The sequence below is a fragment of the Pezoporus occidentalis genome, unplaced genomic scaffold (genome assembly GCF_034315485.1).
Source record: "Pezoporus occidentalis ecotype Australia unplaced genomic scaffold, CSIRO_AGI_Poc_V1 ctg107, whole genome shotgun sequence".
Classification (NCBI taxonomy): domain Eukaryota; kingdom Metazoa; phylum Chordata; class Aves; order Psittaciformes; family Psittacidae; genus Pezoporus; species Pezoporus occidentalis.
Genome location: NW_026912854.1, coordinates 402,851 through 418,255, shown reverse-complemented (window position 1 = coordinate 418,255; position 15,405 = coordinate 402,851). Strand labels below are relative to the sequence as shown.

General features: G+C 39.0%; 2 protein-coding genes across 55 annotated transcripts in view; both read left to right on the top strand.

Moving 5' to 3' along the window:
* CLASP2 (cytoplasmic linker associated protein 2) overlaps positions 1 to 11,183 on the top strand; it is a 124,776-nt gene extending 113,593 nt beyond the window's left edge. For 49 of the 50 annotated variants that reach the window (XM_062621524.1, XM_062621506.1, XM_062621490.1 and 46 more), the window contains 6 exons: positions 3 to 219; positions 2,574 to 2,767; positions 3,539 to 3,667; positions 5,305 to 5,511; positions 6,604 to 6,720; positions 7,754 to 11,183. In XM_062621524.1, the coding sequence (XP_062477508.1) occupies positions 3 to 219; positions 2,574 to 2,767; positions 3,539 to 3,667; positions 5,305 to 5,511; positions 6,604 to 6,720; positions 7,754 to 7,840 (951 nt within the window). In that variant the 3' untranslated portion in view covers positions 7,841 to 11,183. The remainder of the gene's footprint in view (positions 1 to 2; positions 220 to 2,573; positions 2,768 to 3,538; positions 3,668 to 5,304; positions 5,512 to 6,603; positions 6,721 to 7,753) is intronic. The other variant, XM_062621472.1, reaches the window with a different exon arrangement.
* Positions 8,622 to 15,405, top strand: part of UBP1 (upstream binding protein 1) — a 47,038-nt gene continuing 40,254 nt past the window's right edge. Inside the window, exon 1 of one of the 5 annotated variants that reach the window (XM_062621885.1) lies at positions 8,622 to 8,754. In XM_062621885.1, the coding sequence (XP_062477869.1) occupies positions 8,675 to 8,754 (80 nt within the window). In that variant the 5' untranslated portion in view covers positions 8,622 to 8,674. Of the gene's footprint in view, positions 8,755 to 13,925; positions 14,341 to 15,405 lie in introns of those variants that run through there. The other 4 variants (XM_062621913.1, XM_062621879.1, XM_062621870.1 and 1 more) reach the window with 4 other exon arrangements.

The window sequence follows — 15,405 nt, the reverse complement described above, 5'->3', positions numbered from 1 at the left end:
AGATTTGCAGTGCTTCAGGAATAGCAGGAGGTGGTGTGAGTGACACCGGCCGAACAGCTCTGGATAACAAAACCTCCTTACTCAACACGATGCCTCCCCACTCCTCCCCACGCTCACGAGAGTATAACCCATACAATTATTCAGATGGTATCAGTTCATTTAATAAATCTGCTTTGAAAGAAGCCATGTTTGATGATGATGCAGAGCAGTTTCCTGATGGTGAGCTTCAGACTGCATTCTGTGCTAGAGTAGAAAGAAAATGGTGAGGTTTTCCATCCCTGAGTTCAGTTTGTGAATTTATGATTAGCAATAGATGTATCACCAGTGCTGCTGCTTTGAGAGGCTTTTACAAATGCTGCATTTCGAATTAGTTTATTTGTTAGTTATCCTTTTGAGTGACAATATTGCACTGCCTGGTATTTGTAGAGATTAAGGATAGAAATGAGATAAATACTGAACTGTATTGTATACTTCTGGTAGCACATCCTGTAGCAGTATTGCCAATATAAATTTACTTATCTGATTGCTTTATGACAGAAATTTAAAGGCGGGGGGAGGCAAGGCAAGAGTTACAGTAAGGAAGTAAAACTGGATCAAACCAGTTTGGGAACTAGGGGAAAGATGAAGAATTTTGTTAGTAATATGTTTGTATTTGAAACATGGCATTGGCATTTTTTATTGACTAAACATTGTTTGAGAGAACCACCACAAAACAAAGCAGCTTGTACCAGGAGGGTGGTTCATTCAGCCCATGGGACTCTCAGAGCTCGGGCTGTTGGTTTATAGGCTTCTAAAGCTACTTTTTAATACTTCTCAGTATATCTTTTGGTAATTCTTTTATCTCTAAATGTTGGGAAGGTTCCAAAGTATCGCTGCTACCACTGTTCCTTTAAAAAGTAGTAGGTGCTGTTCATAATCTGATGCTTGTTGTTGTTGATATTGCGTATTCGGTTCAAGATGAAAATCAGTTTTTAGGGAAGAAATTTCTTAACAGTGAGGGACAAATGAATTTTCCTCCTTCTGACAGTTATAATTCTGTCATCCAGCAAAGATGTGTTAAAGTGTTGAAGAACAAAGCTGCTTGCTGACATGGTGATTTATTCAGCTACTTCCTAAGTTGGCTTTAAGTTTACATTAAACTAAAAACAAATCCAAGTCAGGTGCATGTCTCTGTTTTCTGTTCAGTGAAGAGATATGTGGCCAGTCATTCTCTTCTGAAAAAGACTGAGGGGAAAGCAAAGCTTTGCAAATCATGTCATGCAAATAGCAATCATTAAATACCTTTGCCATCCATATAGAGAGCCAGTTCATAATCAAGATTCTGCATTACAGGGACCCTGCTTTACATGGGATAAGCCTCTTTATACCTTCCATTTTTTTCTGGATATTGCATTAAACCAGATGTGATCTGTGCTGCACCAGCATGTGCTGGCTTTGCAAGAGCTCATGCCTGGCTGGAGTGGAGCATCCCTATCCAGGATTAGTTTGTCCTGCCTGGAGCAGTAGCGCAAAGAGCTGTGCTCTTTAATGCATCTTAACAAAGTACTTGCATTCATTCCTGTGCTCACCTTGAGGATTTAGTTGTACCACATGCATTCAGTCATTGGCATTTGTTACTTCTAGATTTTCATCAATAAGGGGGAATGGTTTTATAGTTTTTATATGACCTAATAAATTTGTTATGGAAAATGTATTTCACGTTAATAATTAGGATAATTTTAGGAAAGAGGTAATGCAGGAACATTTACATTTCATGCCAATGCTTTGAACCTTTTCCATAAAGAATAGGTATTTGTTGATTTATCCAAAAGTCTCAGTGCAGAGATGGAAGCTACATGCTTTTCTTTCTTAAAGGCTACGTCCCTTCCAACGCTAACCATTCTGTGATTCTGTGGGTCTTGATGGTGGAATGGAGGCAGCAACTTGATACTTCATTTTCATTAAGACCAGTTTTAAGGTTTTTGACTGCTTGCACATCTCTTCAGTGTTCACAAATGTGGGGTGTGTTACGGATGTGTTTTTCCATTACCATGGAATTCTCCCTAATCAAAACTAAAATTCAGGCCACCTCCTAATGACTGCTGTTGGGAATCTCTGTGGGACTCATGGCCTTGGTTCGCTTCCATTTCAGCGGTTGTGTACCAAGCACCATTTTTGTGCATGCTTTTTTCCCTGCTGAGCAATTCCGTGATGCCAACAGAGGAAAGACAGATTAATCATCTTGGATGAGTCATATGGGGAAGGTGGCACTTTCTGTATAGACCAGGTTTAAGAGGATGTAGAGTACTTACCCCTTGTGGGTGTTGCAAGCATAAGAAGTCTTGCAGTAAACTAGTTTACAGGGGATTTTGTAATATCATTGTAGGGGACTTTTTGTCATTGTAAGCTTGTTCAGCACTGAAAATAGAGTTGCCAAATTGCACTTCTGCAGACAAATGGGGGGGGGGGGGGGGCAGAAAAAATCTGCTAGGAAGCCAGATAGCTATCCTAGAAAATATACCTTCAGTTGCACAGCGGGCGCTAACACTTAACTGCAGTGACTGGAGAACTGTTTGTGTGCTCCTTTTTGGCAGAGCCTCCTATGGACCATTCTGACCTGGTTGCAGAGTTACTGAAAGAGTTATCAAACCATAATGAGAGAGTTGAGGAAAGAAAGGCTGCCCTGTACGAGCTCATGAAGTTAACTCAGGAAGAGTCTTTCGGTGTTTGGGATGAGCACTTCAAAACAATTCTACTTTTGCTGCTTGAAACACTTGGAGATAAGGAGGTAAATTCAGATTAATCCAGTTATGAATGTTCACAGAGCACTTGTTTTACTCTCAGTATCTTTGAATTTTGTATGGGTTGTCAGAAAGGCACAAATTCCAGTTAGTCTTGAAAAACAAACAACTACGGAAGTATAGATGTCATGAAGTCTGAATGTCCTGACAGTGGAAAGGGCATCAGTAACACTCACCTTCTCAAGTGTTCTTGCTTGTCCATTCCCATATAGTAGAGTAAATGAAACATTTTTCACTGAGATTCAAAACTTCTCTGTTAATACTCCTGATGGAGTATAGAATATCAGAACATCACGTGTAGCAAAACAAAAATTTATTTCTGAAATACAATAATGCTCATTGTGAAGAGACCAAATTCTACATAACTGGATCAAAAAGACGCCAATACTTGGCATTGACTAAAGTAAAAAGGAATGTTAAAAAATGTATTTGTATGATGTGATGCTGTAGATCTTATTAGCACTTGTGAATGGTAAAATTGTTTGCAACTTACCTTCTGGGTGGCATAGCTTACTCCATTAGGTAGCTACATTTCTGTGATGTGCCACCTGCATTATCTGCAAAAAGAGAGATCCAGAAGAGTGAGAAACTTAAAGATTGTTTTCCTAGCTTGATTTGTTAACATTGGGTTCACACTATCTATATGCATAATGCATAATCTGATATTTTTCCGTTATCAAAAGCTCTTTCAGCTGCTGAATAAATGTTAAACCATACATCTGTTTAAAGATACCTACCTCATTTATTTTGGCATTTAGCATGCAATCAGAGCTCTGGCATTGAAAGTTCTAAGAGAAATTCTAAGAAACCAGCCAGCAAGGTTTAAGAATTATGCAGAACTCACCATCATGAAGACGTTAGAAGCACATAAGGATCCTCATAAGGAGGTGAGTAATCAGTTACTCTGTTTGAGAATGACAAATTACTACTAAATGAAACAGCTGCCCAGAAAGTGTTTTGAGAAATTAGCCACATCTTACTGAGGAATTAATGTGGGTAATAATCAAGCATTCAGCTGTTAACAGAGGTATGCAAGAAAGAAGAGAACTGCTGTTTTATAAGCTCTCAAATGCTTAATATCAGCCCTAATAACAGTTGTCTTGGGTGCTGTAACCAGTGATGTGTCATTATAGCTCTTCAAGGACTAACTGAAGGGAGTTTTTTCCTTGTATGATATCTTAAGCCATATATAGGTGTCCTGAAGCTCTACAAGCTTTTGGGTTTCATTAAGGTTCATGGTTTAGAGATGGGATTGAACATGGCAAGGAATTGTCGACCCTTTCCGTTTTTAGGCAGCTTTGCACCATTTGAGATCATGGCTTTGAGTTTTGTTAGGGTAGAACACACTGGAGTGTATCAAAGGGGGAGTTGGCTGTGGCCAAGAATAGTGAGGGGATTTGGAAGTAAAAGGATAACTGTAATCTTGCTCAGAAGTCTATGATGCATGCATACACAAGAAAGGATAATGCTTGTAGATACAAGAAGCATAAGTTCAGTACCCACCCCAGTATTCAGCAGTTCCCGTCAGTATCACTGATGCTACGGAAAGAATTCAGGTATGTTACCAGATGGTCACATCTTCTCCTCCCTCCCCATGCATGAGCACTTCCTGTGTATTGAACTTATGTGGAGTACTAAGTTTTGAGTTTAACTTCGGTGCCTCCCATACCAATGACTTCTGTCACTCGTCTGAAACTCATTTTTCCCTGCACCCTCTTGATCTGTTTCATTTACTGCATGTATGACACTGAATTGTCCTTCTCTGTCCTTCTCTGTTACTGTGCTTTTTCTCTCTCTTGGTTTCATGTATGCAAAAAGAGAGCGTGAAGGGGACAAGGAGGGAGAGAAATCATTATGGGGGGGTTTGTACATCACTGACTTTGTTGTTGACTCATTAAAATGGCAGATGCCATAGCTGCTCTAATAGGAAGATCAGATGTTAATTTACTCTATTGTGCCCACATTGTATCCTGAGATTCTGTACCTGTTACCTTCCTATCTAATTACTCTTATTCTGGTTGTTCCACATATTCTTTAGGCTTAAAGCACTGTCTCATCGTAGCCTCTTTCAAACTTAGAGGGGAAGAACACCACCTAGCTTGACTTGAAGTAGCAATCCAGGCATGTCATTAAATATGTTTTTGAATTGAATGTGAAAACATGTCATCAGTGATCACTGACCTAACAAATGACAACACAAGAAATCAGATTTACAGAGGTGGTGATATTTCAGTGTGTAGTTGCAGAACAGAGACATTCCAAATGCAATTCAACAAGCAGGTTTGCAAAGCTAACACGCACATTGCCAAGGACATAGATTAGCCCCAGAATATTGGCAAGTCTTGGTTTTAGGAAAGTATATCCAGCAGTTGGAGTCTTGTAAACAGATTCAAAAAGGCTTCCTAATTCCCATATTTCTGCAATACTGTAGGAAATGCTTGTGCTCAGGACCATTACTGACAGATAACAGACCATAGTAACAGTCTCTTGCACATAATTTTTGTATGTCTTTTACTTTCAATAGGTGGTGAGATCTGCTGAAGAAGCTGCTTCCATGCTGGCCACTTCCATTAGCCCAGATCAGTGCATCAAAGTTCTCTGTCCGATTATCCAAACTGCAGATTACCCCATTAATCTGGCTGCAATCAAAATGCAGACTAAAGTTATAGAAAGAGTATCTAAAGAAACCCTTACTCAGCTTTTACCAGAGATTGTGCCAGGTCTAATACAGGTAAGGAGAAAAGAAACACTGTAGGTATATATATGAATTGCAAAGACGGTATCATTTGGTTCTCATGAAGGATTTTATTTGATAGCTGATGGCTGCTTTGATGCAAAACAACTCAGATAGTGGGAACAAACTCTTGATTGGCAGGTAGTTAAATCATAGCTGTAGTTATGACTCAAAGGAAATCTCGGTAAGCTATAAAGTACTGATCATAGGTAAGCTTGGCAGATACTTTTAGTTATAAGATAGGGCTCTTTGTCAGTTGTATCTTTTCCAAGTTGGAATCATTTGGTCTGAAGTTGCCTGTGTTGTATCGTGTATAATTGTAGGCTTTTATCAGTTAAGGTTTTGGGGAGGTAAGAGGAAAGAAGCAATTGATTGGGGAAGAAGGCTTAATAAAATCAGAAGGCTATCACAGGTTTCTCTTTCTTTGTCTTTAAATTCATGCCTACCTTATCCAGAGCCAAGATACATTAATTTGCATGTAATGGATAAAGAGAGCTTGACAGCTGCATTCTGCAGATTTCTGTCTTTAATGGGTTTGATCTGATCATACATCTGCAGGAAGGGAGAAGCAGAGAAGGGACCCTCTGAGAAGGGGCTGTGAGACAGACAGCCAGGCATATGGGGTACTGGCAAAGGGGCAAGGAAACAAAAATCATTAAGGAAGGAGATGAGAGTTAACAAGAGAATCTTTACCCGTTAAGAGAATACCTCTTTCAGAGTAAGGAGGCCCTAAACTGAGTGGTCTTCTGCTTTAAGTAAATATCTGTACAATCTAAAACAATTTCTCTTATGTACTCCCCTATTGCCTGACAGCAGCTCTGTTTTCAGAGTAACTTATGAACAGGATTGCGTGGGGTTTGATTTCAGTCTAGAAAATGATTATCAATGGTGATTAATAATCAGCCTGCTTTGTAAGTGCATGCTCTGAATTTGCCTGTTGGATTTTATGCTGGAATGCCTCCCTGGGCTACGCTAGCATTAATTTACTGTAGACGTCAGTGTATTTATCATAGTAAATAAGTAAATAGCTTTCTGAGGCTTTTAATCATTAACTGATAGGGTATTAACATTAATTTTATTGCTTTCTAGGGTTATGATAATTCAGAGAGCAGCGTTCGTAAGGCATGTGTTTTCTGCCTTGTAGCCATTCATGCAGTAATTGGCGATGAACTAAAACCACATCTCAGTCAACTCACTGGCAGTAAAGTAAGTAAAAGATACCATTTAGAGAAATCTTGGCTCAGAATTCCATGTATGCATTTTCATTTTAGTTGCAGTTGCCAGGAAGTTTCATAAAAGTATATACTTGAATGCATAGCAGGGCTACAAAGGCTTTCAGAGGGTGAATATATATTTGTCATAAAATGTTCAGAACTGAAAATCCATCGATCTTTATCAAATTACAAACTTCAGCATTAAGATGAATACTAAATAATGTTTCTTACTGCTGTTTAACAAGTTTAGTTACTGGGTATATCACTGGTAGTAGTGATAGTGGCTGTACTCAGCATGGCTTTTCTTATCAGTATTTCTTGCCTTATTTTTCATGCAAGTTCTGGTTGGAAAGCAATAAATGTAATACATAGATTTTTACATTGGAGGTTTTATTTATTCTTCCTTCTTGTTTTGTTTTCATCAGTCTTTTCAGTACCTCTAATTTGAAAATAAGAATAATACTAGTGGGGTTTTTTGGTTCAGTATTTTATGATTTTATTGATATCTCTTACATGCAGTTTTTGCATGCAAACAGCTATATATTAATTGTGAATCTCTTTGTCTTTGGGAATAAAACAGGGCAATTTATTTTGTATGTCTGTGAAGAAGACAGTGTTATCTTAAATACTCTCTGGCAGTGATTGTGTTGAATGTTGATTCTAGACAGTATTGGAAGCTGTAGTAAGTACCAGCATCAACAACTAGAGCCCCCAAACCTCAACATAGAAGAAAAATAAACCCAAACCTACCTTACTTAGAACAGCATTGTAACCTGAGGGAAACATTCCATCTCTCTTAATCCAGCTACCTTAGATCATTCCCTTCTTTACATCCTTAAAGAACCTTGAGCAGTTTCTCGTGTGACACATTCTGTTGCTTGTTGACAAGTATGTTACCTTTGAATCAACTATGTTTTGCTTTTGGGGAAAAGAAGGTGCTTTAATGTCTCCTTTGTTGTACCATCCCTGCAGTCTGTACAGTTCTCGCATACTAAACAAAGTGAATTTCTGACTTAAATCTGCAGATGAAATTATTGAACCTTTACATCAAACGTGCACAGACAGGCTCTGGACCAGGGGATGCCACTGCAGATATGGCTGGACAAAGCTAATGAAGCTGACAAGGGTCACCCAGGTCTCCTAAAGCAAGGGCACGGCCCTCTGCCGTGAAAGGAAAATTCTTGCATACAACTTCTGGAACTTTTTTCTTGGTTTTTTTTTTTCCATTTTTTTTTCTTTTCTTTTTTTTTTTCTTTTTTTTTCCTTCCTTTTTTTTTTTTTTTATTTAACCCACGGCTGCCCTCAGCCTGCATGTGACTGTTGCAATAGAATTACTCCAGATCCAAGGAAAAACAGTATTAACATCAGTTGATCAAAGCAGAATAAAATCTAACATTATCTAATCCATCAGCTATCCTGTTCACAATCCTCCATGTCTTCCCATTAATTTTTGCCAGTGTTACTGTATGAAAAAAGAGATTTTTTTTTAATGCTAATTAAAAAGTATGCTTTAAGCTTCAGAAGTTAAACTCTAAATTCTGTTGCTTTTATTCAGCTGCAGATAACATTACTTTTTTATTGCTATTTTGAGTATCATGTCCTTCACTAGAAACAAGAAGCGATGTGAGACAAGGCTGAACTAGTCTGAACTGCAGTGAGACTCGTTCGCTGTGGTGGTGGTTCATCATTATCTACAGCTTGTTTGGGGTATTCTGGAGATTGAGAAATATGCCTATAAAAAAAAAAGCTGGATTGATCCAGTTCTGTAAAAGTGATATTGTTCATTGGTTGTATGTTTGTTGCATAAATAAGAATTTAGTGTGCACAGCCCAGGACTGGTACAACCAGTACCTCTTCCTGTGGGAGACAGCCCTTTCAGGGTAGCATTGCTGACCTGGTGATAGTGTGGCAGTCTGCTTTGTTGCAGCAGAGTTAATGGTCACTTGATGGACGTGAACCATCCTTGTCACCTTTCGTTCTTCAAGCAGGATGCTTCAGAATGGAGTGCTCTGCCCAAGCATGCTCAGTATGTATTTATCTTTATCACTAGAATGTTTCCTCTCAACCTAATTGCTGGAACAAGTAGTCTTGTATTGTAACTCACATGGGATTTTATGACAACAGTGCAGAAAAGTATTTATTCGTTACCTTCCTAAAAGCACCAAGATTTTCTGCATTGAATTTAAAGGTGAGGGAGGGAGGGGAATAGTCACAAACTGCTATGGACCTTGCCACCTTTTAATTAAAGATAAAAATATATATATTTTGGATGAGTTGGGAAAGCTGCACCAAATTATTTGCATGGTTTTCTTGAATAGCATCCTCAAGACCCATCTGGATTAAGGTGTGGAAATGTTTCCGGGGTTTGTTTTTCCATTTTTGAAAAAGAGTTAGTTTATTGTGAATAATGGTTCTTTGTATTTATGAACTTGATAATGGAAAGAGAACAAAGATCAAGTAAATGTGTCCCTAAATGTTGTCTTTTTTTTTTCTTTTTTCCTTTCCTCTTTCTTTTTCTTTGTTTTTTTTTTTTTTTTTTTTTGGTCTTGGACATAAGCAGCAAGCTGATAACTGAGAACTGGGGTGAAACTGCCCTTCCCAGGAATGGGGGAACCTTATTTTTCCCTTATTTCTTTTCCCTGTGACTGTGATGATGTCTAGTTGTAGGAACTGTATCCTGATAAGAGAGAAAATAGCAGTGCCAAGGACAATGATCTGTGCTAGGCTAAAATTCTCTCTACCTTGTCAGGGTGACTAATTTTTGACCGAGCTGCTGCATATAGCACCCAGTGGGAGAACTATCTACAGAAAATCTTTATTTTCTTTTTTTTTTTTTTTCCCAAATTATCACTTTGTGTGTATTCAAAACTCTGTTCTTCAGCATTGCAGCCAAATATCATAAGAAACTCCTTATACACTTTACTTGCTAGGAACCGAAAAGCAAAAGTGAGTAACAGATGCTTGTAGTTACATGAAAGGCTGTTTTCACTTTAGTTTGAAGTGAATGCACTAGAAAGAGGTAAGATGTGGTTGTTAAAGGAGCAATGCCATTGCAGACATTTATCTGGAGGAAAAGTTGTAGAAATATATGTAAAGACTTAAAACCAAGACTGTCCTAACTCGCCACTTGCCCTTTTTAGCAGCTACATCAAGAAAATACTATCTCCTCTTTCTTTCCTTTGTATGTGTAACATCCTTGTTGTTTTCTACTGTTTAATTACATTGTGTATTTATAGTTCTATGCTTACCATTGTGCATATACTGGCAATAAAATGTACATAACATTACTTAAAAAATTAGCAATGTATACATTCTGGTTTTCTGTTTTATTTGATCACATTCTAGACGAGAAATTATAAATGTGGTTGACACAGCATTGGTTAAAAAAACCTTCATGTTTTGTGTGTGCAAACGATGTTTCTTTATGTACTCCTGTTACTGAATCTGACGTGGCATTTGAGCACATGCTGTGAATTAGAGGTATGCTAGCCAAAAATGGATTTTGGGAATCGAATAGTCTGTATGAACACCCAGTTCCTTCACCGAGGCAGGTGTCTTGTTTCCTGCTTCAGTTATCTGTACATTATCCATTGTTTGCCTTTCTTTTTTCCAGTATTTAACAAGTATTTTTCAGTCTGCAATCTTGTCATTTATGTTTTGGTTTCACAACAGGTCACTTTAAAACAATGGCACAAATTCTAAGCTTAATAGTCCCGTATGTTATTCCTGCTTTTTCTACAGGTAGTATTTATTTTGAGAGGATGATTTGAAGATGACTGCTGTTTGTCATCTTTTTGAAGATGCTATTTCATACTGAAAGTTACTGAAACGTACACTGTATATTCTGGATAAGCCTAATTTTTTAATGTGTGAGCAAAAGTTGGTAAGAAAGAAATGGGTTTTAGCCCTGGTATGACTGAAAGACTTTGCTCCAGGTTGGGGGGAGGGAGATACTTACACAAAGTTTGTCCGTCAGTTTTGCTTCTAAGCCATCTTTAAATGTTGTAAACGTGCATATCCCATGTATTAAAAATCTAAATGCAGTATATTTCATGAATATTTTACTTACGGTGTGACTAGTTCTGTTTCCAGCAAGGAGGGGCTGCTATAGTGGATAGAATCTGTTTGTGTGACATGGGTCAGAATGTAAGAATTTGCAACAAAATTATTTCCACTGCAGCCTGTTCCCAGATCCTCTGCATTGCTTTTTGCCTTCATTTCCTGTATTACCAGTAGACATTGGCTAGTTAAATTCAAGCAGTGATTAATCATGCCTTATGTTCCTGCTGAAGGTGGTTTCTCTAATGGATTAGCATAAAGATCCAGGAAAAATCAGGACAAGCTGCTGTTCTTTCAGAAGGAGTTTCTTTATGTTCTAATACTCTACAAAGAGGGAGGTCTTTGTAATTATTTGAATACTGAAATGTAATTCGTAAAGTTTGGGTTTGGCCTTAAGAGGAAGAAGGAAAGCAAGCTACATGCAGAGGCAGGCCAGGAAATGCGTATCCTGTATGTGTGGAACTTGGATGTCATTTGCATTAAGAAATTGAGTTAACGTGTTCAGCTGGCATCTTGGCAACGAGGTTGGGATAGTAAATGTAAATTGCAAGGAGAGCTGGTCATGTAAATTCTGAGTTGGGTTCCTTGTATGCTTTTGAAGATAAAGGTTGGAACGGATTGAGTTGTGTTTATTATTTGTGGTCCACGTCCCAGAGCAAAATGAACAAACACTTGTATCCTGGAACACTCCCATGTTCTTAATTCCTATGAATGCTTAAACTTTGGAGTAAATTCACAAGCACACCTATGTGAAAAGCCTATGGAGAATGCAGGCCCCAGCTGCTCACAGTGCAAGTTTCAGCAAACGAATTCAAATTCTGATTATGACATTGTTCCTCTGGAAACAATCACAAAGGAGAAAATTATCTGCAAGAATAAATCTGTTGAATTAGGTTACAGTTGCTCCCTATGGTGCAGACTGGTGAGAACGGTTGAGCTGGTTGTGGTAGCTTCACTGTGTCAGGTTGGGACTTTGCAAACACAAACACAGAACACAATAAACATAAATGTGATGGGGATAAACAGGCAGCTTGGCAGCCAGGATTAGCTGGAGAACAAAAACCCCAGTTTTCTCCCAGTTAAAATAGTGAACTGATGAGTTTCACAGCTGCAGCCTACTTCCAGGTAAAATGACAGTCAGTGTGTTAAAACACAAGGCTTTTCAGTAATGTGAGAAGTTTGAGAAACTTAACTGTTAGTCTGGCAAGTGAAAGAAGTCAAACCTCACTGCTTTTCTGTACTGTGTATATGTTTGTCTATTCCAGCATATTTTAAGACCGGAGTGTTCCCGAGCTGTGTGTCTTGGATTATCCCAGTCAGAGAAGTTTCTTAATTTCCTGATAGGATTTTAGGATAAATAAGTGCATTTACTGAGAATTTCCCTACTGAGGAAAATTTGTGAACAGGTAATTTCTGCTGGGACAGGACTGCAACTATGTCTTTACATTGCAAAAGTTCCTGTTAAACAGCAAACCTTAAAACAGTATTTCACAAGCTGTTTTGAATATCGTATGATTTCTATCAGATGCAGAAGTTCTATAACTAGATGTATTTTAGGTAGATGTAAGTGGTGCTAATGAAGCATGTTTTGAGGGAGTAAGATTGGAAAAAAATGGATAGCAGTGAGAGATGGAAAATATTTATTCAGCGGAAAAAGCAACATACCTGCATATAACTCTTTGATATCCAGCCTTGTTACCATTGGCAGTAGGTAGAAAGGTAACTGAATTTTATATTTTGCATCAAAGTTTAACAAGTTTCCCATTTTAGCATGCTTCTGTTCCCAGATGGTGCTATTTTCCACAAGTGCAAGTCATTGGACCTTTATAAGCTCATACTAAATCAGGACTGGAGTCAGTCTGTTAACTACACATCAGGCGAGATTCAAAGGTAGTGCCTGCCTGTTCAAGGAGGAGGAGACATGTAAGTGAAAGCAAACATGTAATTGAGGTTATGCTGCAGATACATTCTCAGGTGTCAGCCAGGCTGACTGGGTATTCAGTCCCTCACCATCTACTCATCTCTGCCGGTGCCTTATGGAAGCTCCCCATCTTTATTCCAGACAAATCCAACTGGGGAACAGTCTCAGACTGATCCTCCAGCAGCACCCGGGCATCTGAACCTTCTGCCAGACATGCTGGCAAAAGCAAAGGAACATCTGTCCTGGGCTTTGAGAGTCTGCCAGGGAGGGAGAGGGGGATGAGAAAACCCCAAAACATTCCCCAGCACAGTTTATTTAGCCTCAGCATAGGTAGCTCATCTGAAAATGCCAGGGAAGACAAGAAAACTGTGATTTCAGTGGTGGTTAACCAGCTGAAGTGCAAGCCTGTAGGGGAACTGGATGTGTCTGTTCCAATTAGAATTGCAGATTAGCATATTAAAATGCTTAATTAATCTGTCTGCTGAACTGTAATGATACACTTGAAATGTAACTGTCATGGCATACAAGTGCAAAGAGCCTCGAATATGGTAAACCAGTCATTTCTGGCCCATTATGTTTTGTCCTTTGAGCACAACTTAAACTGATACGGATAAAACATTTTTACACCTTACTAAATGTCATTATAGATAGTTGTATTCTATGTAGAGAGTTTCTGACGTTGATAGGGTTTGTGATCTCTCAGATGACAGCTGTGGCCATGCTGCCACTGAACTATTTCACCCAGATAAAATTACCTGGTTTCCCTAAGAAGTTTATATCACCTGTATTTGCCTAAGGAGAGAAATCTGCACTGGATGTTAGATTGTTCACAAATATTCAGGTGAAACTTTAAAACCACCTTTGGAAGTAACTGCTGGTATCATCAGAGGCTGCCCTTTCTCCAAAGGCTGTTAACAAGCCACTGCTGCTTGAAATGTGTAAGAAAGGAGATTTTTGCCCTGTTAGGAAGTAGAAAACAATGGGGTTATGAAATATAAGAGAAACTTGATCTATATACTCAAATTTAATCCCCTGTAAATTGTAGTCTTGTTAAAAACCTTAATAATCCTTAATGTTTTTCAGGAGGGGATTTTCTTGGAATACAGAATGTCTTAATTCTGTATTGGGAATTAAAAGAGATGATGCTGAGGGATTTTGTCCACAAAGCCAAGACAGCCCAGCACTAGAAAATGCCAGACCTGGCTAGGTACTAAAACTGCCTCAGAGCCTCAGGTGAAAGAGACTCTGTCCAGTAGGATTGAGAAGGAGCTGTCTTCCCTGTGCCAGAACATGCGGGAAGCTTGCATTGCCACAGCAATCTGGAGTCCAAATACTGACTATTAGGCTACCAAGTAAGTGACACAGCAAGCACAGAACAGCAGAATAGCAAGCACTTAAACTTGTCCACCTTTACAGACTTGTGAACCTCCTACAAAAACCTGACTCCATCCTTTGCCACAGCCACAAGCACCTGCTTATGTTTTGAATCAGGAATGACATGATGGGTTAAATGACAGTTTTCCATGGGCAGTTTGGCTGTCTGACTCTCTTTGTGCCTGCAAATCATCTCCACGTGACTGGTTCTACGGCAGGCCTTCAAGTCTTCCTAAAAAGCAACAGAAGAAAGCAAAGGTAATCCCTGCCATGCCTCCATCTCATAAAATGGGAAGTCAGTAAGACATTTATTCCTCAGTTTCTACCTGCACCTTCATTGCATCCTCTTAGATTTAAGGAGACACTGATAAAAGTCCAAGCTCAGGGTCACTGATCACTATAAAAAGATCAGCAAATTGATGCCTCAGGAGAACTGACCACTTCAGATGCTGCTTATGGAAAAATCCAACACTGGAAGTTTTCAGGCACCATCTGCTGAAGTACTTTGGTGCAGATCCACCCATCAGCCTCCCCACCTTATATTTCAGGTTGGACTTTGCATGCCATACACAAGCCTTAGAGCAAGAGATGTTTGAAATAAATAATGGCTTGTTGTTTGTGTATACAATGCTGCTTTGCTGGCATCTGGCTTAGTGTTCACTGGGCAGATCGTAAAGCAAGAAACAAATAGCCCCAAAACAATCAACAGTGCAAGGGAAAAAAACTTCTCCTTATTTGTCCCCAAACTTGCAGGACCGTGTAACCACATACCTTGATGTCTAGAGGTTAGTCAAGGGCAGTGGGTGTGGGGCATACACAGCCTTTCGTGAGGCAAAATGCTGCCATTAAATAGAACCAGGGAAGCTGGTCCTGCTTTAAAGACCTAAGCTATACTGTGCTGGAAGTTCTACCCATTAACTCTTTGCAACAAAGATCAGGCAAAACACAGGATTTGTAAAGAGCAGGAAAAGAAATACTGATTCATTTATTTATTTATATTAGTGTTTCTTTTCAGTCTGAATAATGACATCTTTCTTGCATGTTCTGTCTAGTATTTTCCATACCAGGACCTCAAAGCTCTACGGACCAGCATCTTGTCAAACCTCAAAGGGGAAAAAAGGAGAGGGAAATCTTCCTCTTCCACAGTGCTTTTTGCATGGAAGTGCACAAGATTTGGTTCTTTGCTTCTCTTACCTGGCCAGGAACAGTGGTTATGGTGGGATATGATGGTTTGTAGTGGCAGCTCTTGTGGCCAGGCTCTCTTGAGTTTGAAATCATTTGCATAGCATGCAGGGTACCTGTGACACAGGCATTGAACTTCTG